The sequence below is a fragment of the Spermophilus citellus genome (assembly GCF_964194105.1).
Source record: "Spermophilus citellus genome assembly, chromosome: 3".
Taxonomy (NCBI): Eukaryota; Metazoa; Chordata; class Mammalia; order Rodentia; family Sciuridae; genus Spermophilus; species Spermophilus citellus.
Genome location: NC_138184.1, coordinates 27,085,884 through 27,111,403, shown reverse-complemented (window position 1 = coordinate 27,111,403; position 25,520 = coordinate 27,085,884). Strand labels below are relative to the sequence as shown.

General features: G+C 40.5%; 1 protein-coding gene across 4 annotated transcripts in view; it reads left to right on the top strand.

The window, feature by feature from the left end:
• STAC (SH3 and cysteine rich domain) overlaps positions 1-25,520 on the top strand; it is a 150,137-nt gene that overhangs the window by 62,857 nt on the left and 61,760 nt on the right. The window contains exon 2 of one of the 4 annotated variants that reach the window (XM_081286507.1): positions 3,361-3,604. The exons of 2 other annotated variants lie outside the window; for them this stretch is intronic. In XM_081286507.1, coding sequence (XP_081142633.1) covers positions 3,361-3,604 — 244 coding nt within the window. Of the gene's footprint in view, positions 1-3,327; positions 3,605-25,520 lie in introns of all 4 variants that reach the window. One more of the 4 variants, XM_081286506.1, reaches the window with a different exon arrangement.

Genomic DNA, 25,520 nt, shown 5'->3' with positions numbered 1-25,520 from the left:
AGCTCTCCCGTGCATTATCCTCTATGACTCTCACCACTCTGTCCTGGTATAATCAGGGCAGGGGTTATTATTCTATTTTGAGACATGGGTAGCCAATTTGTTGAACTATTTGAACATAGTGGGAAGCAAACAGAAAATGATTTTAGTTTTTCTCTGTGATGGTATTTTCTTTGATAAGACTCCCTCTCCCTGAGTTGCACATCCTTGACAAAAATCTTAGCAGAATCTTGAACTTCTTGGTTACTCTAATGTATTAAAAGTCTAAAATGAGACTATAGTGTCTCCTCCTATTTAATTCATCCTTTCTCCAGTACCAGTCCAGATTACAGCCTGAAGGACTTGAAGTAAAAAAGGTCTATTTTGCTTCTTTGCTGCTTCCAGATCTTCACCTTGGTTTGGCTTGATCTCAGTGAATGATTGCTTCATAATTTCCTCTCACTTGGCTCTTTCAGAGATGAAAGGCCCTCTTCAAAATAAATGCAATGCTCTCAAGGACTCATGACCTCACTCCCCCATATCAGGATATGCCAGGTTATGCTACAGAAACAAACAACTCCAGAATAACTAAGGGCCCCTCCTTCTGTCTTTGGCAAGTCTAGTTTCTCTGGTAGGTTTGAGCTGTAGGGCAGAGAAAAAGAGACAAGAGTATCAGGTGAGCCACTGTTTTCGACGTCTTTGTGTAGGTAGTTGAAGCTTCTCTGTTTGGTCCTTTCTGGCTGATGATGCCTCATTGCTGACACTGGTGGGACTTTTCTAGAAGGCTTTACGAGTCTTCCCACTCAGTGGCTCCATGAAGTGGAGAGCTGGTTTCACACAAGCATAACCAACTTCAGGTGGGCAAAGAAGTACCATCCCTTCACATGCTCAGAGGGTGGAAAGAACAGCATGGTGTCCGTTATCTATTACTGTACACAAAGTAGATCTATAGCCTAAGAATGGCCTAAAATACCAGTCAATGCTTTAATCAATGAGTGTGGGGGTTGACAATTTGAGTGAGATTTAGCTGGATAGTTGTGGTCCCAGCTGGACATCCTTATGCCTGCAGGGCAGCAGGGTGGTTCTGTGTCTGGATTCTTCCTGGAGTGATAGGGGCTGGACTAGACCATATGTCTCTCATAATCCTTAAGGCTACTGGAGGTTTGTTTAAATGGCAGTCTGGCAGGTTTCCAAAGGGAGGCCCTAAGCAGGCACAGCATACTGAGGCTTCAAATTGCTTCTGTCACCTTCTCTTGGTCAAATTCCCCAAACCATCAAGATTAAAGAAGTGGAAAAAGGTCTTCACTTTTATGAGGGGATAGGGAACATACCAGGGATGGAACCCAGGGGCACTCAACCTCTGAGCCACCTCCCAGCCCTATTTGTATTTTATTTAGAGACAGGGTCTCACTGAGTTGCTTAGTGCCTTACTATTGCTGAGGGCAGCTTTGAACTCATGATCCTCCTGCCTTAGCCTCCCAAGCAGCTGGGATTACAGGTGTGCACCAAGGCGCCTGATGGGTCTTCATGGGTCTTCACTTTTAAGGGAGTAGTTGCAAAGCCACATTCCAAAGCAGGGTGGATAGGAGGGTGAAGGGAAGGGAACTGTGGCTTTTTTTTTTTTTTTTTAGGTTTACTCCAAGCCCTATTGTCCACCACACCTCCCAGGTCTTCTGAGGTAGATGTTTGGGAGTTGGAGGTGGAGGTGCCTGGATTTGGCAATGTCACATCAGATCATCTTATATATCATGAAGGAGAGCCTGACCTCATTTGGTGGAGACCCTGATCAGAATGGAGCCCCATGTTGTCTGCAGCTCTGAGCTATGGATGTTAATTCCAGGCAACAGGACAACTGCCATAGACATACAGTTATAAAGGAAACTGCCTCTAAGGTGAAGTGACCGGTTGGAATTCATGCAGCTAGTACTGGTTCGTTTCTTTTCCCTGAAGGGAAGCGAGGCTGATGATGAAAAGCATATTGAATATGAGAGACTTAGAAAAGGCCGGTGTCTGGGATGAACAGAGCAGGTGCTGGGCTGCTGTTACCAGGTCCAGATTGACCAGTCCCTAGAGCCCAAGGCCAGGAGATTTCCTTAAACCTAAGGAAAAGGAAATGTCTTAAAGGATTTTAAACAGAGTCTCACACATTCACATCGATGTTTCCAAAAGATCCCTCCAGCCTTGATGAGAAGACTAGATTAGAAGGCAGTAATGGGGACTGGGTTAGAACTGCAGCCTCCACTCAAACCCAGAAAGAAAGGCAGAAGCTACTACTTTTCTAAATCCATGTTGGTGCCTCTTCTTAAATCCCAAAGGCAAAGGGGAAATGATCTAGTTTGTCATGGACAAAACAAAGGACAAGGCCGGGTACTGTGGCGCACACTTGGAATCCCAGCAGCTCAGGAGGCTGAGACAGGAGGATTGTGAGTTCAAAGCCAGCCTCAGCAAAAGTGAGGTGCTGAGCAACTCAGGGAGAGAGACCCTATCTCTAAATAAAATATAAAATAGGGCTGGGGGATGTGGCTCAGTGGCTAAGTGCCCCTGAGTTCAATCCCCAGTACCCACCTACCCCCTCCCAAAAAAAATACAAGGTACAGTGCCATAGGAAGGACAAAGAAAGCCAAATGTGTAATAGAAACACTATGTCAAATATGTGCACACACGCACACACACAGACACACAGAGGCATACACACAGAGGCTACTTATCCACATGCTCCAGATCCAAGTGAACTTGCAAGTTTCTGGTTTGTGTTCTGTGGATAATTTAGCCAGATTGATGTCAAGTCAGAGAGTGGCCTCTCCTGCTTGGCAGTGTGCAAAGACAAGCAGCTGCTAAGTGATCCTAAGAGAGGAAAGCCAGCATTGTGCACAGCCTTGGAGCCCTTGAATTGATACATCATTTCCAGTTTATTCAAATTCAAAAGCAAATGGTATTGCTGGTAGGGACATAGCTTAGTAGTAGAGCCCCTGCCCTGCCATCGTCAGGCCCTGGGTTCAATCTCTAACTCTGAAAGAATAAAAAAGAGCAAATGATGACAAAAGCCCAGTTTGGCAGAACCCTTGTGACTGCAGGTTGGTGGAATTTAAGGAAGCAGAGAAGGAAAGGCAGAGAGGCTCAACAGTGCTTTTTCCTCTCCTGTTGGCTTGGGGACAAGGGAAGGGGACGTTGCTGAATTCCAACCTCACTGGGCACTGACATCATCCTCACCCACACAAGGACACATAGGCGCCTCCCCGGGGGAATGTGGGTGTCAGCGGAACCGTTCTGTGCATGGAGCTGACCTCTGCACCCCCAGCATGAGTCTGCATGATAGATCGTAAGAGAGACTGTTCTGTCATTGCATTGCAGCTCCAGAAACTAAAACGATCACTTTCTTTCAAGACCAAGAGTTTACGGAGCAAAAGTGCTGACAACTTCTTCCATCGGACCAACAGCGACGCGAAGCTGCAAGCAGACATGCAGGCCGAGGTCAGCCCCAGCTCCAGCCCGCTGCCTGCTCCAGGAAGCCTGGCGTCCACGCCCACCAGGGCTGGCCTGCACCCAGGCAGCGGCAAGGCTCATGCCTTTCAGGAACACATTTTCAAGAAGCCCACTTTCTGCGACGTCTGCAACCACATGATAGTGGGTAAGGCTTTCCCCTGCCCCTTCCTCCAGATCCAGCACCCCCTGGAAAGCTGAGAGAAAGTGGGCTACCATGGGTCCAGGTATCCAGAGATGGACTCTGAGCCTCAGAAATATACAGACAGGATTGTTGAGGCTGCTTTGGAGAACAGTATTTGTGGAGAGGTAAAGGAAGCAGGGCTGGGCAGGGAGAGAAGTTGGGTTGTGCTACAGTTTTAGACCAACTTCAGTTGGTCCTCCAGGGGGCCCTAAAACCCCTTAGGGTTATCCCCCAGTGAGTCTCTGTACATCTATATCATCCCAACATTGCATATGGGCAATAAGTGAGACTTGGAATGTGTGTTTCCCAAAGAGGCCAATGTCTGCCATCACTGAGACTGGACATATGGATGACTTCCAGTATGGCCAAGAACACAGAATTCTGCAATTCCCTTCACCCTTTGCCGAGGCCCAGTTAAGGAGTGGGATATTCCAATCGGGAGCCATTTTAGTTCCTATTAGAATCAAACACATCAGGCCAGTCCTCATTTTTAGGAAAGTATTATCTACCCACACTTTCACTTTCTAGTAGCAGTACTCATGTTCTTCCTTCAAACAAGCCATGTTTAGAAGTAGTGCTTATATCACTCAAGGATTCCCACCATGGTGTTGCTTAATAACTACCCTTAAACTTCAGTACTTAAAACAGAGGCAGCATTTCCTCTCACTTGGGCATCTTCAGAACAGCTAGAGATTGGCTGATCCAGACTCCACTCATTTATTGCATGTCCTTGAACCAATGGCCCAGCCTTGCCATGTTCTTCTGGCAAGAATGGGTAGAAGAACTCAAAGCTTCTTCAGGCCTTGGGCTTCTGATGGCATTTCTTGAGTTCAGGGTTAGTTACAAGAGCAAGCCAGAGTCAAGGGATGGAGATGTCTACTCTCCCTCTAGTAGCGGGGACTGTAAGCCACCAGAAGAAGGGCATGAATGCAGGGTCAGTAATCTGAATGACTACTTAGGTGGTCTCTGGATTATAGATCCTTTATCATTTGGTAAATTCAGCCATGTCTTGGAGTTCCTGTGCTCCCACTTCCAACAGGAAGTGGTGGCTGGAGTGTGACAGTCAGCATGGGGTCACCAGTGGTGGTCTCAGCATGCCCCATGCTCAGAATACTTAGGCAGTCCAGCCTCCAACCTTAATCTTTTTGTGAATGCCTGACTTCTAGTTCTGATGCGTCACTTTCAATTTCCACACGTATTTCCACCAAGCCTTTTCAAGGCGGTGCTATTCATAACCCTTAAATAAGTGATGATGAGCATCTATTTTAAATCTCATTGTGATGAGTGCGAAAAGACAAACGAACATGTGTTTTTAAAAATGAGTCATGGGAATGAGTTCACCTCTGAGGAATGCCACAGTCATTACCCTACAGGGGACTCTAGGTGCACCTCAAGTACAACAAAAATTTTGAAAGACTCTATTCTAAATAGTAAAAAAAAAACAAAAGCCCCATGCTAAAGATAATGGCACTTTGCTTTTCTCTGATCACAATTAAACTTATATTGCAGCCGCCTTTTTATCTTGAAATGAAAGGAAAACATAGTCAACAAGTCACAGTGCTCTTTTCAAAGAGGAAATCAAGGAAACCAGTAGTTGGCTTCTTCTAGGAATGAAGAAAGGGGTTTAGAGAGGTGACGTGAGGTAGCACAGAAAGGGGAAAATAAAAAAGACAAGAGGAAGGAGGTGAGAGGAGGGGCAATTGAGATGACGATGGGGCTGACCAATGTCCTAATTTCATGAACAAAGCATGGTGTTTTAAATTCACTGATAACAGAGCACAAGTGATCTGCCCTCTTCCTCTTTCTTTACCCCTTCAATCTAGCTTCCCGTCTCCTCAGAGGAGGCCATCTTCATACTCTAGATGGTAGGGAAAGATGAGATGCTCTTAGCCCCTAAGTATGACATTTCAGAAAAGATATTAAAGGTATTTTCCCCCTTTAACTTAAATCTCAGGGCTGTATAAGGATGCCTAAGAAAAATCAAATCTGATTTATTCACTTTCCAGCTGATGGGTGCTTCCTCAGAAAATGAAACTGATATCCTCTCTAAGATGGAATGGATGCTCACAGTTGGTTCTGTGAGACTCCCCACTTGTGCCTTGCTGCTGATGCCTATGCCCTCAAGCTGGAAAGGCCACACAATTACCACATGACCATTGATCAATAAAAAGAGAACAGGACCCCCATTCATTGACCATCCGTTTCTAATTTCCTTAGCTCTCTACTGCTAACTTTGCCCTTGCCCTTCTACCTGAGAGCTAAAACTTCTCCTCACCTATTTACCTGGTTCTGGGTTAGACCCTTTGGGCTAAGCAGATACTGGGTATACCCTCTGGCTAATCTAATCTTGCCTCCAGGACCTTGCTAACCTTTATGATCAATTCCTTAGGCTACCCCTTTCTAGAAAAATTGGTGACCTATGCAAGACAAAGCTAGTCAACCTAATCTTTCATGGAGACATAGAGAAATAGATAGGGATGCCTATCAGCCCCAGGGCTGAATGTCCCTGCCTTTGGGACCAGAAGAACATGACTGCTTTTGTCAGGACGACTCAAGTCTTGGCCTGGGAGAATTTGAAGCTGACTCTTGTACTTGGCTAAATGAACATATTTCCTCCAACAACAAGTTCACTCTTGCAATCTTGTAATCCTCTGGCCTTGAACGTGTAAGTGAGGGTGGGAGTCCTGTCTCTGGTGTGTATCACCTAAATGTATTCCATTATGGCATTTTATCCTTATATTGCGTTAACTGCCTGTAGTGGCTCATTTCAGGGGAGTATTGAATCTATGTGGTAATCTGCATCTCATTGAAATCTCAAAGAAGTCAACGAGTCAATCTGTGCTTTTAACATGACTAACCCCATGCCTTGGTCTACTCCATCAATTAAGGAGATTTTTTTCCAAAAAATTCCATTCTTTTGTTTGTGATCAGACACCTTGTTTCTAAAATTATTTTTAAATTAAAAGTTTGTTTTTAGTTGGAGCCTACTTAGAAGACACAATATATTAAAGGAACTCAGATTTTTTTAAACAGATAATTATCAAAATGATTGGATTTGATTGCTTAAATTTCAACTTCTCTTATACAGTTTCTGTTACAAAGTATCATTCACTTTCATAATTTTCCCATAACATGGAAAATTAATAATAGCATTGTCTTATGTAGGAATCCCTAGAAGAAGGGCCTGATTCAGAGATTCCTATGAAAATGGTTTAATGCATGGAACACCCTCAGGAGGAGGGTCAAAGAAGCAAGAGGGACAAGGGAAGGCTTTAGGCAAGGATAGGGCCTCAGGTGGAGTCCACTTTAGACAACCCCACTGAGCTCACCCACTTTGAGACAAGAGGCCTGCCTTGTACATGACTGTCACCCAGTCATTGACCATGGCTGCCCCAGGAAGGAATAGGGATGTGGCATCACCCCAAGGAGGATCCCATTTGACTGAGGACAAATCTCTGGGGAGAAAATGACATCTGTAAGTCATTAGCAGCCAAAGCTCAAGGCACAGCTTGGTAAATGAGATCTGAACAAGGCACCGCCAGTACCCAGGACATCTATAAACATATTTTAATGCTTCAAGATGCAGTACAAAGGCATCCTTCACAAGAAGTGAGTTTAAAATGCAGAGCGACCTTGGCACTGGTGTGCCTATAACACTGCATTACCATAATAATGAGTCACATAGCATGAGAAGTGCTATATTACACTGAGTCCTGGACCTTTCTGCTGTGCTCTTGTTTGACCATTAGTTTAATTGTTTCCTGACCTATTCTGACCACATTCCATTGCTGAAGCCACTAACCAAAACTTGAGTGGAACAAAATATTTATACACACATATAAACATAAAGATACAAAACTAAAAAAAAAAAAAAAGCAGTGTTTGCTCATCAATGATGCTGTCTCTTGGTGAGAGAGGCCAGGGAACGAGGGTTTTTTTGAAAAGCAAATGTCAAATCTGTGTATTCTCAGAATGGAAATTAAACCTCTGAGTTCATTTAACTGGACAATTGTTTTAGGGGCGATATAGGTTGTAAATAAAGCACAAGTGCTCTCTAAACCCTTTTTAAAAATATTTCAAACAGAAACTCTCCTTTGAGCTACAGTATGCCTCCATACTGAAGTGCAGTGCTCAGAACCCATTGGTTTGTCCCCTGGGATTATTAATCGCTGCCTTCTATACTTTATGGCTGATTTTTCTCCTTGAAGATAAAAACCCAATGCAGTGCCCTATCCAGCAGGGGCAAATAGTCTCTTTCTGTTCTTTGCTCATTTGGGCCCCCTTTAAGAGAATATAACTAAAACAGTCTCAGAAAGGAAATGGTGACTCCTCCAGATAAGGAATGTTTGCAGGGGGTGACAATGTTTAGTCTGGAAAAGTCTTGGGAGAGCGTGATCATTGTCTTCAAACAGCTGAGATCTGAGGAGATCTCCTCTGGAAGAGAGTTTAAACTTACTTGGGGTCCCAGGTGCACAGTAACAGATGGCAGAGTTCAGAGCCTAAAGGTACAGCGGCTCAACGCAACTCCAGAAGTAGACTTGTGGATTTAGGAAGAGAAAAAATGCATGTTCAAAAACTTCTGTATACTGTTCTCCCTTTGAGTATTCATAGCACACACAAGCATTTTGAAGTCTTGCCATTCTGAAAGCAAACCACCTGTTATCAGTGGAGAACAGAGGCAGTAATTTAATGGATTATAACTAAGGAATTCTCCCTCCTAACACCTACATTTCCCTGCTATAGAACACTGTTTGATACGTATCTCTTTAATGTACACAATTCCAAGGGATTTTTCTAATGCTTGCAAAGGCAAATTCATTAGAGTTATTAAGGCTGCAACATCAGGTCCAAGGTTCTCATAGAGATTATCAAATATGAATGATTGTATGACTTGTGCCCAGCACCTTCCAACTAAAAGAGCACCAAGTACTTTTAAAGCTGCATCTGCTATTATTTTTTTCAGAAATTCTATGCCTGCTGCCAAGTATTCGTATTTTAAGAAGTCTCTCATTGAAAATCACTTAAATCAAAAAGAATAAAGCACATTCCTTCCAACAAAGGTTGAGTAGAAATTGATGTCAGTAGACCTCCAGGAAGAAGGCAGCCTAGAGTCTCACACAAAAGTGGAAGCAATTCCTGCTAGGGACAAGAATCACACTCTAGGGTCACATGGGAACAGCATGTCATCATTTTGTGAAAATGTAAAAATCCTCGTGCTGTTGCCAAAAGAGAAGACAGAAAAGGAGGAGGTGGGACTCTCCATGGAAAAGCCCAAACACTATTTCTGGGCCCTTTTCAGTGCTAGGGGATTTTACTCTTCTTTCTGAAAGATCTGCAATATCCTTCCTTCCGGTTCTGTCTCTCCATCTAGCCAATCCTAGATCTGTCCAAACCCAGTGAAAATTCTTTCTCCAGTTCTAAGATGGTCACTAATTTTCTAAGAATTTTCACATCTTTTCTCAAAAACCCAGAGTTTGGTCAATCCCTTGCAGACATGAAGAGCTCAAATTCATGTGCCTATTCCCACAGCGACTGCATAGCACAGGCCTGGCACATAGTGAATGTTTTAAATAAGTAGAGAATGCACGGAATAAAATGGTCCATCTTCCAATATCAACAACAGAAATAAAAGCAATTTTTTTTAAAAAAATGGAACAATATGGGAAAAAAATCGCTAAATACTTTGAAAGTCACTCCTGGGTATATCAAGACTCCAGCTCACCCAAAAGGAAGCCTGACACAATGCCCAATTTCCTCATCTGTCAGCTTTTCTTCATTTCTCCTTTGCATTGTATATTTTAAAACAAAGTTTCATAGTGCACTAAGGTCATAAGAAGGATGTCTTCCTTGTTGATTATATACTTAATCAAATAAAATATCATACTTACCTGTTTAAAGTTTTCGTCATAAATGCCACTGGTATAATATTTCCACTTTCTAAGATAGTTGCTTGATAGGTCCTTATCTACCTTTAGTTCAATTTTTTTGTCATGTAATCTAAATGCTTTTTCTGAAAGTAAACATAATTGGATTATAGATTTCTTTTTTTGCCCCACCTGAAATTTTCACTCTTACACGGAAGAGGATTATGCATTTGCATTCTTATGAGTGAAATATTTGGCATTCTTTCTGCCTGCTTACTATATGTTCTCTATTTTGTGTTTCCTGTTTCCTTCCATTTTGTGTGTGTTTGTGAGTGTGCATGTGTGTGCACATATGTGTGGTTTACATTTTCTTTCCTTTTAATAATCTCTCCATGTTTTGGAAGATGCATGCATTCTTCTACTTATAATTACACATGATGTTTTCAAAAAACTCTTTCTTCTACATTTCTCAAGTTATTAAAAAAATCAAAGCCGGGTGTGGTGGTGCACACATATAATCCCAGCCATTTGGGAGGCTGAGGCAGGAGAATCACAAGTTCAAAGCCAGCTTAGCTATTTAGCAAGGACCGAAGCAACTTAGTGAGATCCTGTCTCTAAATAAATAAATAGATAGATAGAGAAATAAATAAATAAAGGGCTGGGGATGTGGCTTAGTGGTTAAGTGCCCCTGGGTTCTATCCCCAGTACAGAAAAATATAAATATACAAAATAAAATAAAAATCAAGCTGGGGATGTAACACAGTGGTAGAGCGCTTACCTCGCATGTGCAAAGAACTGGGTTCAATACCCAGTATAAATAAAATTAATTAATCAAATAAATAAAAAGAATATTTTGATTTCTCTATTTTTCAAGACACACGGACCAAACTTTTAATCCCAACTCTCATCTAACAAGTCTTTTCACTTCCTGTTTTTGAAAATTAAGTATGGCACTCTTTTCATTTCAGATTATTGCACTGTTTTGCAATTCATACCTTTGAGAGTAAATCTTAAGGTACACATGCTTTTATAACAAGATCTATGCATCATCTACTGGGACAATTCAAGTTTTAACTTGTCAGTATTAACTGCCAATTCTATTACTGGATAACTTCCTTATTTTTAAGCTCTTATTTTTGTTTCTCAGTTGTTAAAAGAATATTTTTAGTAATATTTTCCAGGTAAAGAACGTGGGTACCAAATGCATAAGAGAGTGAACTGCCAATCATCCCACTTGTTCAGCTAATGAACCTCTTGCAATGGGGCATGTCAGTGAGCAGGGTCCAACTCAGACTTCTGGCAGGTTTTCCTTAATACCCCTCAGTTCTGGCCTTTACCATTGTCTCCTTGCCCACTCTGCTTTCCCCTGAAGCTAGTAACACAGTCTCTCCTTTTATATTGGTCTATAAAATCCAAAGATTTTAGAGCTACAGCTTTATTTAGTAATTAAATCATCTGCAGTGTCAGTTCCATCCTTCCCTGCCTCTCATAAAGATTTTGATTGTGAAATTTAATTTTTTGCTTCCCTATATTCCCCAAACAATTTTCCAGGTTGTTTCTCATTTCCGCTTTTGACTCTTTTATTGGCGTATCTGATTCACTTGTATTTTATTGTCAATCAAAAGCAGATGTTGTCTATAATTGTTTTTCGTTTAATATGGTATATCCCTTCAAAGTATTCCTTGCTTATAGCCTTGTTGAAAAGAGTAAAGGAGATAAGTTGCCCAATGCAGTCACACAGAATTAGCAAATGGCAGATGTGACGCATTAAAGTCCAGAGTGTGCAGGCCACAGCTTGTTGCATTCTCTGTAGTGTCCCCTGCCCTGGGAGTGTCACCTATCCTATATATAATAGCTGTCCACAATGAATTTGTAAAGTGATCAAATGAATACATAAATTCATTGTTCAACCAATGAGAAATATTATTGTCAAAATTATGATTACGATTGCTTTTACTATATATAAAATGTTCATAGTTAAGAAGTAGGACTTCAAATAAACTCAACAGCCCCATTTCCAGCAAAGATTCACTGAGTACCAACTATGTGCGGGGCCCCTATGCTGACATCTGGGGACGTGCAGTCTAATATTTTCATAAATTCAAGGAAAGGGACTGAGAGGTAGCAAAGGAAAAAGAAACAGAAATTACCTAGAAGCTAGAATGTGAAGGAGTCCTTTTCACTACAAGCTTCAAATCTGCAGGCCCTCTCTCCATGACAGACTGTGGACAGGCAGCAGACAAGGTGTGTGCAACAGGCCTCGTGATTCTCTCCTTGTCCTTCCAAGGCCATCCCCTCATCCCCACTCAAGTGATTAGACTGGGATGCACTGCTGCCACATCCCTGATGGGACGATATCTGAACCTCATGCTGTACACAAGTTTGGGGAAGTCAAGAAGCCAAAAAAAAAAAAAATAGAATCTAGCTTATCTCAGTAATATTGGTCATACTTATACAAATTTTCCTATTTTTATTAATATGCATACATGCTGATATTAGGAAGGCAAAGAAACTGTCCTTGACCATGATGTTAAACATCTCTTGACCATAAGAATAAGAAAAGTTTGGTCAGGCACAGTAATCCCAGCAACTCAGGAGGCTAAAGCAAGATGATCGCACATTCAAAGCCAGCCTCAGCAATATAGCAAGTCCCTACAAAACTTAGTGAGATCCTGGCTCAAAATAAAAAATGAAAATGGATGGGAGTGTTTCTCAGTGGTTAAGCACCCCAGGGTTTAATCCCTGTTACCAATTTTTTTTTAATAATAAGAAAGGTATAGGTACAATGATGCACACTTTGAATCTAGAAAATTTGGGAGGCTGAGGCAGGAGGATCCCAAGTTTGAGGCCAACAACATTGGCAACTTAGATCTTGTCTCAAAATTAAAAATGAGAAAGGGATAAGAGGTCTGGGGTGTGGTCAGTGGCCCAGCACCCCTGAGTTCAATCCCTAGTAGCCCCCCAAATAAATGGAGATCAAATAATAAGAGGAGAATCTTTATATACACATTCTCCAGAAAATGAATATTGCCAATTACTGCTGTTATCATATCACTGTGGTTTAAAAATGTGGAACTTCCTTCCTTTAAACTGTTTATTTTACAAGTACTTTGCTGGAGTTTTGAATGGTCAGATTGGAGGGAAAATTATAGAAAAGAAAATCAGCCAAAAAGAAAGAAACCGTCTCTCTCAAATTACAGATCATGATGTTTATAGTGCTTTGGTGATTTCTTGAATCGCAGCATAGAGATGGTCTTTCAGGAAAGAAATGTTTTGCCCTCCCTAAAAAAGAAATTTGTATTTTAGGAGCCATTTAAGATCATACTTAAGAGGAAATGAATGACATATAAAATGGTGTTCTCAGTGCATAAATAACACAGCCAAGAGCAGAGAATGTCTGATGGTGTTGTTACATTTTGTCATTTCCCACAGTTCACCACGAGATGCTCTTTGGTAATATTTTAGCTTAGATATTCTGAATACATGCTCTTTTGAGACTAACTGTATTCATATATTTTATTCCTCTTCTATGCTAAAACATTTCCCAGGACAGAAAGAAAAGAGGAGAAATCAGTCCAGATGGAGTTTAGCTGGGGCAGGAAGACGGTAGACACAGCTATGAATGCACTTGGAGAGCCAAGCCTTTTCCTGCCTGTGATATTGATCAAAAGCTGGGTCCTTGTCTCCCCTGCCAATAATGAGGTCAAGGTTTTGAAAAAAAAAAAAAAACAAGAAAAATAAGTTTTATTGCTTTGCTTGCAAAGAAGAAACACAGGGAACTCCTATCCCAGAGGCCATGGTTCTCCCTGCCAGAGGAAACACAGGGCTTTCCAAAAAAGAAGAATACAAGGGCTGGGATCCAAATATTACCATTAGAGAATATTAATTATTGTTATCAAATGTCCTTGAGAGACATGTTGCTCCAGTTCCCTGGTTTTGGAGTTTCTTTATTCTCACGGGCCGTAGTACTCTTCTACCAAAGAACACAATAGCTTAGCTTGGAACAGGAAAAAAAACAATATTAGTTTTGTTTTCCCTCCAGTGTTAGAGAGGAGGAGAAAAAGGAAAGAAAAAAATGTCAGTTTTTAAAATAATCTGCTTGCAGCAAGATTTGTACTCCAAGCATAAAGTGGACCCCATTACAACACTGCTGATTCCTGCTGCTGCTTGAGGTTCTGACGATGTCATGATGAAGCCTCAAATGTTGAGAGGCTGATTGCCTTTGACCCATGGCTGTTCCAGGTCTGAAGGCTGAAGATCTATAGGAATAGGCCATCACTTATCTGTGGGGTGACAGAGACTTGCTAGAAAACGTGTATCCTGTCCCACTATTTGGCTGACATAACAGGGAATGCTCCACTGACCTACTTTAGATTGTTCCCCTTGGTTGTGCAGCCACAGTAGTTAGGATGTCATGGAATAATATTACTGGGCCAGTGCTCTAAAATAGAACAGCCCTGTGTGTGCACCTGGGTCTCAGAACATCATGAAGTAGTGTGTGTGAGGTGTGCGCATGTGTATCCATGTGCACCTGAAAGTGTCTACATTGTAAACCAACTATCAAGGACAGAGGATGGGGGAAAGCGTTTTCTCCATAGCTCATCAAACACTACCTGGTTACCCAAGCACAAAAGCAAATTAGAGATGATTCCATCACATGTGAAGTTTACATGAAATAAAGGTGCAGAAGCCTATTGCTGCCTTGCATGTCCCACCCCAACAACAGGACAACCAGCAAGTTCATGAGGGCATGTATTTTTATACATGTGCAAGTGCACACACACATGGATGCACACACCACATGACTCGGGAAATGTGTTTCTGGTCAGGTACAGAAAGAACATTATTCAGAGTTCCCATCCATGTTCACCTGTACCTGATTCTATGCACTGTAAGATCCAACCACCGCCTTTACTCCATTTATAATGCCATAAAGAGAAGGAAGAAGAGCGTGTAATTAAAACTGAAGGGGCATGTTGAGCCAGCTTGACTCAGCTTGACTATATCATTTTGCCTGACATCCCCATTTCTAAAGGAAAATTTCAAGAAACATTTTGTTGGCATCAATTTTTTTCATTTTAAAAATAGAAATCATAGCCAGGCGCCATGGCACAGACCTGTAATTCCAGTGACTTGGGATATTGAGGAGGAGGATTGCAGGTTCAAAGCCAGCCTCAGCAATTGAGCAAGACCCTGTCTCAAAAAATAAAAAAATAAATAATTAGAAACAAAAACAACTATCTGATGGGTTTGCTGTAGAGATTGCATCCAAAATGCGATAGTGCTTCAGTAAGACCTTTCAAGGCTTTGTTCTGTCCTATCTTCCTGCCCTGCTTTCCCCTGCAGGGGTGCATGCTACTCCCACAGGCTGCCAGTCTCCCTGGGTCTAGTCATACATATCAACACCAGAAGTTTTGCTGTCCAGATGCCTTGTTGATGCCAAAATGTTTAAGTGTCTACATTGGAACAAAGCACCTCCCTCCTCCCAGATCCTTCCATTATGTGGATGTCTTCTCTCCTGGTGGGACAGATGGTACCTCATCATCTTAGCTACCTGACCAAAATCTCCAGGTCCCTGCTCCTTTTATCTAGAAACCCCATCCATGATCATACTGTCAATTCTGCTTCTGAGGCTTCCCTGCCACCAAGCCCTACCTCTCTTCCATGTTGATCCTGCCTGATCCAGCCTTTGGTCCATCTCACATGAACTGGTTCAAGAATTTTCTAAATTATGTGATTTCTTCTCATCTCCATGTCCTCATTCAGTTTATACACTGCTGACAAATCTCTTCTGAAAGTAATTTGACATCACACCCTTGTTGTTCTCAAGAAGGCTTGCCTCACCTCATTGCCTAAAGAATTACACTCGAGCTCCTGAGTTTGACTTGCTTCTAAAATCTCCAGTGAGTTAGCAAAAATGAAGGAAGGGCATCAGCCCAGCAGGCTGAAAGCGAAACACTGTTCACTACTCCAGACAGTCTTTGTCAAGGCCCCTGGTGATCGTCAATAAGTGGATCATCACAAAGAAACGCAAATAAAAACCTGCAAGAAAAAGTCAGAGAGAGGTGGAAGGGTGCAGAGGAATCTGAGGGTGGATGACTTTGGACAACTCTCAATCCCAGGGTCTTCAAAATAAGATCAGAAATAACAATACTACTTTACGGAATTGACTGACAATTAAAAGGATACCGGTGACAGTACAGAATGGGCTATAAGACCCCAAAACTGCTATTATGAAGGCTGCGTTTGCAACAAACAGGTTGACAATAATTGTAAGTCAGATGCTCAGAGAGCAATTCAGAGATGGAGAGGAGCGATGGGCCAGTCCACTCTTCAGAGACCTGAATAAATACACATTCTCTAACCTTGAGATAGAATACCGGTTCTGAAGAAAGCATTTGAAACTGCCAACACTGAAGACTTCAGGAAAAAAGGAGAAAACAGACGATTTTTAATACTGGGCCAGAGGTGTCAAATCCAGATGTTTCCCAGACGGTCATGAGAAAGTGATCATGGAGAAGGGCACCTCCCCAAACATTAAGCCAAGCATGTGCAATAGGAGAAGAGCTCAGGAGCCATGGTGCTACGATGTGAACTGATGGCCCAGGGGGCGAAGGCTGTGGACTCCAAACACCAAGGCCCTCAGCCAACCCAACTCCCACTGCTATTTTTAAAGCCAAGAGCGGGTGAGGGGTGGGGGAAGTAGAGGGAGTTTTTCCACTAGTAGTCAGGAACCGAAATAGGAAAGATCAACAGAGGCATTTATAAACAATGAATGCCATTAATTTTTTTTAAAGCTTAAGTCTGAGTTGGAAATAAAGCAGTAGGAGCCAGGAGTGGGGAATATGGGCAGGAAAAGATGACCCCAGGGTCTTCACTTTCCTAACAGACCCTGTCTGCTCACTGGAGGGCATTTCAAAAGTCTCTGTATTATTGAATTTCCCGGAAAACTTGAAAACCATCTTATTAATCGAAGTCAGGGGAGAGATGGGATGGGTTATTTTTAATCAAGGTCCCATGACTAGAGTTCAACTGTGATGGAAAAATATGTTCCCTTTCTTCCCTTTCTAACTATTGAGTGGTATCTGGAGCACAAGGGAAGTCTAAAATGTATTGCTCCAACTCCAAACTCAAGCTCTTCCTAGAATTCCGGTGAGGACAGTGACAGGAATCTGGGGCGTCTTAGATGAGAAAGAGAAGATAATTATGAGCCCTGGTTTGAGTTGGGTCTGCTTAACTTCTCAGTGTGACAAGAAAACCATTAGACCAGGAGGTTGGAGAGGAGCACCATGTGATGTTAGTCAAATCGCTTTGCTTCTCTGAGCTTAGTTTCTGTGTGTGTAAAATGAGAGAATCGATTATATCTGAGAGGAAAAAATTGGTTTCCATACTAATTGAGTGGTGGCGATTCCCCAGGGAAGCTTCTGAAGCTGCACCAATAACTCAGTCAGAAAATTATAGTAATTAATTAGTGATATCTGCCATGCGCCCCACTTGAAGGGCCTTAGCACATATGCTATGTATTTGCTATCCCTAGGCTACTGATCTCTAAGGCAGGACTTCCTAAAAATTGAATGTGCATAAAAATCATTAGGAAGTCTTATTGAAGTACCTATCCTGATTTAATGGGTCGGACACTGGGTCCTGAGGTTCTGCCTTCCTTACAGGGTGTCAGATGATGTAGGTAACATCAGTCCGTGGACCACACTCTGGGTGGCAGGCTTGAAGGTATCTTTATGACTCAATGTATGACACTAAAATTCAGAAAGTCACTAAGGGCTATGCAGCAGTCCTTTGGTCCTTGGGAAAAGGAAAAGGAATTGTAGAAATATTGAGAAAATAACTATTTTTCAAAATACTTCAGACTTTGTTACATAGATCTTCATCTCATTCTTTCTTTATTTCTCCATAGATGCTTAATGTATACAGAGCACTCTGGTAAATAATTGGGTATGTACATATAGATACTTGAACAAAGGTATATATAAAATGCTAGTGGGAAAAAAAAATGTAAGAAAATAGTAGCTCTACCTGAGGAGGAAGTAGTCAATCAGAGTTCCATAATGAATGTGGCATTTGAGAGATGACCCATAATTAACCATTTCCTACCAAACTCATCTATAGCTCCAGGCATTACCTTCCTGCTGAGGACAGAGAGTCCAAACACACCCATTATCTTTCAAAGTGCAACAAAGTCAATTTTTTAATTTCTTGGAAGTTGATGTGTAGTCTAGAGATTAACCCAGTTTAGTCACCACCTCTGTTCTTTGGGCAGACTTATCTAGGAGGCACCCTATCCCAGGTGCAAATCAAGTAGTGCCATTACTTGTCAATTGGTCCAGAAGTGGTAGTTAAAAGGGTTCTAGAGCACTTCATCTTTTTATGTCTGATTTCTAAATTATGATAGATCAAAGATCTGATACCTTGATGAAAATAGAAAATACAGTTAGGATATGTCAGTCAAACCTAGGTGATGAAGGACAAGAAATGAGTAAACAAAGCATAACAGCCAGAGACCCAGTGTCCAGTTTGCATTAAATCAGACCCACTTTTGAACTCAGGCACCACCATCTGTTAGCAAGGCAATCTTGGGAAACCTTTTAAAGCTCTCTGATCCTCAATTTTCCATTTTAGTAGTAAATAATAGCTAACTTCAAGGAATCATTCATTGTGTTAGAGAAAATACAGGCAAAGTTCCTGATTCTTGGCAATCATGGGCACAGTCCCCAGGCCAAGTCATCCTGATTCTGATCGTCTCTTGGTTTTTAACCTTTCAGAAATAAAGATGGATAGTTTTTTTATGCCTAAGGAGGAAGTAGGAAATTGTAATCAGAATATCTGGGTTCAAATCTCTCCTCAGCATCTTTTTCACCATGTGACGGTGAACCAAAGTCTTCCCTTCCTCAGTCCCAGTTTCCTCTTCTATAAAAGGACTGAAAATAACTGTGGCTATACACCAGGGATTCTTGACTGGAAATGATTTTGTCTCTCTCATAGAATTTCAAGATCTAACAAATAAAAAGACACCCAGTTAAAATTGAATTTCAGAAAAACAACAAATACTTTTTAAACACAGTATGTCCCAGGCAACATTTGAGGTACACTTGTCCTGGGCAATATTTATGATAAATTTATGCAAAAAAATTATCAGAAAGTAAAATTTAACTGGACTTCCTTATTGTATCAGCAACCCCATTCCCACAGAACATGAGACAATGTCTGGAGATGTTTTTGGTGGTTACAATTGAAAGAAGGGGTGCTGCTGGCACCAAGTTGAGTAGAGGCCAAGGATGTTGCTAAGTCAGCCCAGGACAGTCACACACACAATCAGCAACCAGCAGACCCCAAATGTCAATAACACACAGTGTAAGAAATCCTGCTCAGGAGGCTTAAATGTTAAAAATATATTTTTAAAATTAAATTTTTAAGGAAAAATAAAGGGAGATGGACGCTTCCCCCATATTAAGAAAGAGGCAACTAAATTCAAATAATCTGTGAGGGCTGCAGCCAGACATTCTACTACAGAATGTGCCCTAATGAGCCCAGGGAGAGGCCCTGCCTTCAGGGGTGTTGTTTCAGGATGAAAATGAAGCCTGCCGCCCACTGGTACTCTGGGCAAGCCCAGTGCTTACAACATGTGTGTAGATGCAGAACCTGGGCCTTGCTCAATAGTGTCAGGACTCCTGCCAGAGACTTCAGCCTGGCCAGTGGAGATAGGGGAGATGCTGCCACTTCTTTCCAAAGCTGCTGGACTCCTCCCCCAACAATTCCTAACAGTGGGGACTCCAAAACCCAAACTGCCAGTGATTCCTCTCATTTCAACATGACTTTATTTTTATTAAATTGTTCAAAAATATCACCCACTTCCTTTGAAAAATATGTTGTTTTATTTTTAGCACAAAAAGAAAATTTTTTTCATTATAGAAAATGAGCAAATACAAATAAGCAAAAACAAGAACTAAAGAGCATTTATAATTCCACCACCCACACAGAAATATGATGAACATCTTTCTATATGCTCTGCCAGACGTTTTTACATGCAAGTGATGCCTACTTTTTGGGGTCTTTTACCCTGATGTTGACACTTTTTTTAAGGGGGGGAGGGGTACTGCAGATTGAACTTGACCACTGAGCCATACCCCAGCCCTATTTTGTATTTTATTTAGAGACAAGGTCTTACTGAGTTGCTTAGTCCATTGCCATTGCTGAGGCTGGCTTTGAACTTGTAATCCTCCTGCCTCAGCCTCCTGAGCTGTTGGGATTACAGGCACGTGCCACGGTGCCCTGCTAATGTTGACAATTTAACATTATATTGTGACCATTACATATGTCAATCATTATTAGATTAAAAATTATCTCGGTAGCCAAAACAATATTTTGCTTACCAATATACCAGACTTTCATTAACTAATGCCCAGTTTTGTGATTTTTGTTTGTTTTCCACTTTTCAATATTATTTGCAAAGATACAGTAGGCATTTTTATAGTTAAATCATTGTAAATATAACTATTTTCTTAAGATCCAATTCTGAAGTTGAAATTGCTACATTGTGCCCATACTATGGTCTGGATAAGTGTCCCCAAAGGGTAATGTGTTAAAGGTTTGGTCCCCAGGGTGATGCTGCTGGGAGATGGACCTTTAGGAGCTATGTTCTAGTGAAAGGTTCTTAGGTCTTTGGGAAGGTGCCCTTTAACACACTGTGGGACTCCAGCCACTTCCTCTTGTCTTTGCTCCCTTTGTCATGAGGCTAGCAAATTGTTCTGCCATGTGCTCCAACCATATTGTGTTGCCTTGTCAGAGGCCCAAAGTGATGGGCACCTGCTGCCTCACCAATCTTGGTCTGGAAACTCCAGAACCATGACCAAAAATAAATATTTTTATTAGTTAATTATCTCAGGTATTTTGTTATAATAATTGGAAGCTGGCTAATGCAACACATGTTTAAAGCTTTTGATGCTTAGAACAGAGTTGTACAGAGAAGATAACCTGTCCCGCAATTAGCCTGACAGTAGTGATCAACAGCGGTGCCATTTTCTCCCCCAGCAGGAGTGTATGAGAGCGATCATGACTCTATATACAATCAGCAATGGCAGCTTTTACTTTGGTTTTGTTTTGTTTTATCATTGCACATTTGATAGGGGGAAAATGGATAGCTGGATGTTCTCATTTCAGTTCTTTGGTTACTAAATTATTTATTAGATGCTTAACTTTCTATTCCATATCTTTTGTAAGTTTTCAGTTTATGGCCTTGGACAATACTATATGTCTTTTGGCTTATTCATCTTTTTCCTATTAATTTTTAAAACCTGCTTATAAATCTTTTATAATGCTGTATCATACCCTTAATTATGCAAATTGACAAATTCCTCCAACTTATCTGCCTTTAGGTTGTATACTAATGTCTATGGTTTTATGCAACCAAATTATCAATCTTTTCATATATTGCCTTCTCTCATAAAAATATGCTTTGGGTCTCTCTATTCAAGAACAAATAAGCTAGTATTTCTATTTTTTTTAACTATTTTAATATTTCAACTTTTATGTAAATTCCATCCAAATTTATTTCATAATATGCTACCAATTAAGCATCTGGTGTTTTCATCAAATAATTAACCAAGTGACTCACCAGGATTTGTTGAATAATTCTTTCTTTCACTGATGATTTGAGAAATCACTTTTATCTGACAGTAAATTCATAAAGATGCCTATTTTAGGCTTTCAATTCACTACATTAATGATGATATTCACTTGTTCCAGCACCAGTAGCTCTCTGATTTAATCACTATAATGGTTTACAAAACTTTTTTTTTTTTTTTGCAAAAATGTTTTGCTGTTCTCAGGTACTCTTCAAGATTTATTTTAGAATCATTTTGTGAAGCCCCCCACTCAAATCCCATTGAGATTTCAACCAGAATTCTGGTGCATTTGCAGAACAATTTGGAGAAAAGTGGTATCCCTTCAATAAATGTTTTTCTTTTCTTATTTAATAAGCATGCCAAGCATTACTAATATGAACCATCTTTGCTTTATTTCAAGCTTAAATAGGAATTCATTTGACAAATATTTATGTAGCAGCTCTGCTGTGCCAGGCTCTGTTCTAAGCGCTTAGGATGTATCAGTGAACTAACCAGATGAAGATATTTGCCCTCATAGAATTAATATTTTATTTAGGAAGACAATGGATATGTATGTAAGTAAAATGATGATAGATCAATCTTCAGGTGATGAATGATATATACAAAAAAAGAAAAATGTAAAGTACAGTGAGAAAGATCACAAGTACAGAGGAAGAGAGAGAGTTGCAGTATCACCTGAGATGTTCATGGTAAGCATGGAGCATGGCTGTTTCTCAAAAAGTTAAGTGTAATATAACCCAGCAATTCCACTCCCAGGTGTATTCTCAAAAGAATGGAAAACAAGTACTTAAATAAATACAGGTACATACATGCTCTTAGCAGCACAGTTCACAACAGGTAAACAAAATATAAACTTATTTTATAAATACATATATGTGATACAATATTATACATCCATTAAAAAGAATTAAATACTGATCAGTGCTTTGATGTAGATGAACCTTTAAAACATTTCGATGATTGAAAGTAGCCAGACATAAAAGGTCACGTATTCTGTGATTCCATTTATATGAAGTAACTCAGAAGAAGAAAATTCGTAGAGATAGAAAGCAGATCATTGGTTGCCAGGAACAGCTAGTAAGGAAGGAAGTAGAACAGCTGTTTATTGGATGCAAGGTTTCCTTTAGGGGTGATAAAAAAAAAACTGGGAACCAGGTGGAGGTGGTGGAGATGGCATAACAGGATGAACATACTAAATGCATTTAATTGTTTGGTTTAGATGGTTTGTTTTATGTTATATGATTTCACCTCAATTAAAAAAAAACAGGGGAAAATTACTTAAATCATAGATCCAAGTCTGGCCCATTGCCTGTTTTTCAACAACCCACAAACATAAAAGACTTACATTTTTAATTGAGAAAAAAAATTTAAAAGAACAATACTTAGGACATATAAATATTATATGAAAGTCAAATGTCAACAGCTGTAAGTTTTAAGAACACACAGCCATGCTCATTTCCTTACTTACAATCACTGCTAGCTATTTTCACCTTTACAATGGCAGTCTTGAAGGGTTGCAACAAAAACTGTGTCATCTACAAAGTCTACAACACAACGTTTACCATCTTTCCCTTTAAAAAGAAACTGATCCCTGGTCTAACTCCGCAGAAGTTTAAAAAAAAAAAATTCCTCCTAATCTTAGTGCCAAACTTGAAGTTATTGTTGAAGGGTTTTCTCCCAGAAAGATCCTTCACTTGCTCCAGATTCTTGAAATAGGTGTTTTCCAAAGGAGCTGGAAGCTATCGGCTTCCTCCTGATCGTCACATCTTGTCTTGATTGCCCCCCAAACCACATGTTAAAAATACCACACTAAACAGCAATAAAGGGTTTCTAATGCTGTTGTGAATGTCATAAAAACATCACTGGTGGCTTGCTCCATGTGGGAAAGATCAGCACCAGGGAGGCTTCAAGAGGGTAAGGGAGGGATGCACCAGTGTCAGTAGAGCAGATGTACTCCATGCTGACAGCCACCCTGCCATTCTCCAAGGGCTTCCCAGACCCCAGCCTGCTCTGTAATAGGAAGTTTGACGTCCGAGATAGCCATTTTTCTACAGTGTGATCGACAGAGAAGGTACATCGATTCAACTTGCTTTGCTCTTTCGTTTCTCTTTTTAATATTTTCTCTTCTTTCCCAAATGTTTCCTAGGGCAGAGCTTTGATGCTACTCTCTAGAGGATCTCTCCAGGGGAATGCCCTACTTCCCTCCATGGGCGATCCCTAGAAAGCTGTGGGATGGATTTCATTTCCACAGTACTTAGCACGGGCTTTAACAAGTTGTTGTGATTTTCTTTGTTGGATCTCTGACTCTTAAAAGTTTTAAGTAACGTCGTTTGCTTCAGGGTTTAGAGGTACCTTAACAATAAATGTATCCCATTAATACATAAATTAGAGATTTTATGTAAATGTTTAAATATTATTTCAAGAATAACATTTAATATTATTCTTGTATATTTCATAAACAAGTATGAATCATATTTTTAAAATAATTATTGAATGAATTCTACAAATGATACATTTCTTTTATATTTTATACCATTCTCATGTCCTGAAGGCACAACTTTTATAAAGCAAGGATCAATTTAGTTGTTTGCAGATATAAGGGAGAGAGAAAGAAATAGAACACACAGGAGAATAGAGGGGTATATGGAAACCCATGCTTTTATCAAGATCATGCCTTGTCAAATCCTGGGTTTGCTATGTCCAGTTCAGCCTTAAAGAATACGAAAGTTGTGATCTCAGGGAAAGTCACCAATCAGAGTTGCAGTTGACACAGTCTGCAGCCATCTCACCATCTCTTTCACATGGCTCAGTGATCAAGTGCCTTATCCAGGGTCTCAGAGCTAAGGACTATTATCCAAACTTTTTTGTTACCGTATACCTGAATTTTTCCACCTCACTGTGCTGTCTTCACAAATTACAAGTATATTTACATATGCACATATCCAAATATGAACATCCAAATATATTTTATGCATAAACACTGTAATGATTTGTAGAATATCTGCCCTACTCTTGAATTCTTCCTTTCGTCCTTCTCCATCCTGCCTATATTCTTTCTTTTAAAATAATCAACCAAGATAAGAACATTGTTTTCATCAAAGGAGAACAATTTTCAGTGTCATTTTCAAAATTAAAAATAAGTTGCTGAAGTCAGGCATGGTGACTCATTCCTGTAATCCCAGCAGCTCAGGAGGCTGAGGCAGGAGGATTATAAATTCAAAGCCAGCCTCAGCAAAAGTGAGGCGCTAAGCAACTCAGTGAGATCCTGTCTTTAAATAAAATACAAAAAAAGAGCTGGACATGTGGCTCAGAGGTTGAATGCCCCTGGATTCAATCCCCAGAACCCAGAAAAAAAGAAAGAAAGAAGAAAAAGTTGCTGATCCAGGGTCGGTGGCACACACCTGTAATCCCAGCGGTTTGGGAGGCTGAGGCAAGGAGGATAGCAAGTTCAAAGCTAATCTCAGCAATTTAGCAAGGCCCTAAGCAATTCAACGAGACCCTGTCTCTAAATAAAATATAAAAAGGTGGCTGGTGATGTGGCTCAGTAATTAAGTGCCCCTGGATTCAATCCTCTATATCAAAATAATAATAATAATAATAATAATAATAATAATAATAATAATAAGTTGCTGAATAGATGTGTAACAGAAGTAGAAACAGCAGTGTATGCATACATTGGCTAATGCATTTCCAGCCTTGTCTCCTAACAGGTTAATGATGTCCAAGTAATCACCAGCTTTGAAGGTTTGGCATTAGCAAGTGCAATGGGAAGAACTATGTTTCCCACACTCTCATGCTGCGTGTTCTCAAGGGCTTGCACTGGGCTGCAGACCACTAGAGCCTATAATCCCTTATTCATATCTGTTATGGGGACCTGCATCCCTACAGTGGAAAATGACGGTTCCTCTTTGTTGCCTCCAAGAACTTATTTTATGTAATCCACCACAAGTGTGATCAGAATGCCTCTTTCAAAGAGGTATTGGAACAGGATAGTTGCAGCTCTAGAATTTTCTCAGGAAAACTTTAGTTACCTGGAAATTCTTGCTACTTCTCATCCAATCCATCTTGATTGACTATGTGGTTACGTATTTGTTATTTTTATTTTATCCTTATCAAAGACTGAAGAGGGTCGTAAATACCTCCTTTCAATTTCAGTAGAAGAAACCTGAAGTAGATCTGCTAATATGCAGAAGGCTGGGGGAGAAGGGAAGAGAACTGGACTTCAGAACTGGTGTCTTTCCTCACTCACTGCATATCCTTGGGCTTCTGTTCACTATCTATTAAAATGAGGAAATGAAAATTCTTATCTCACAGGACTGTTGGAATCTTAAAAGAAAAAGTTCCAGTACTGGGCTCCCCAGCTAGTGATTTCTGTACTCA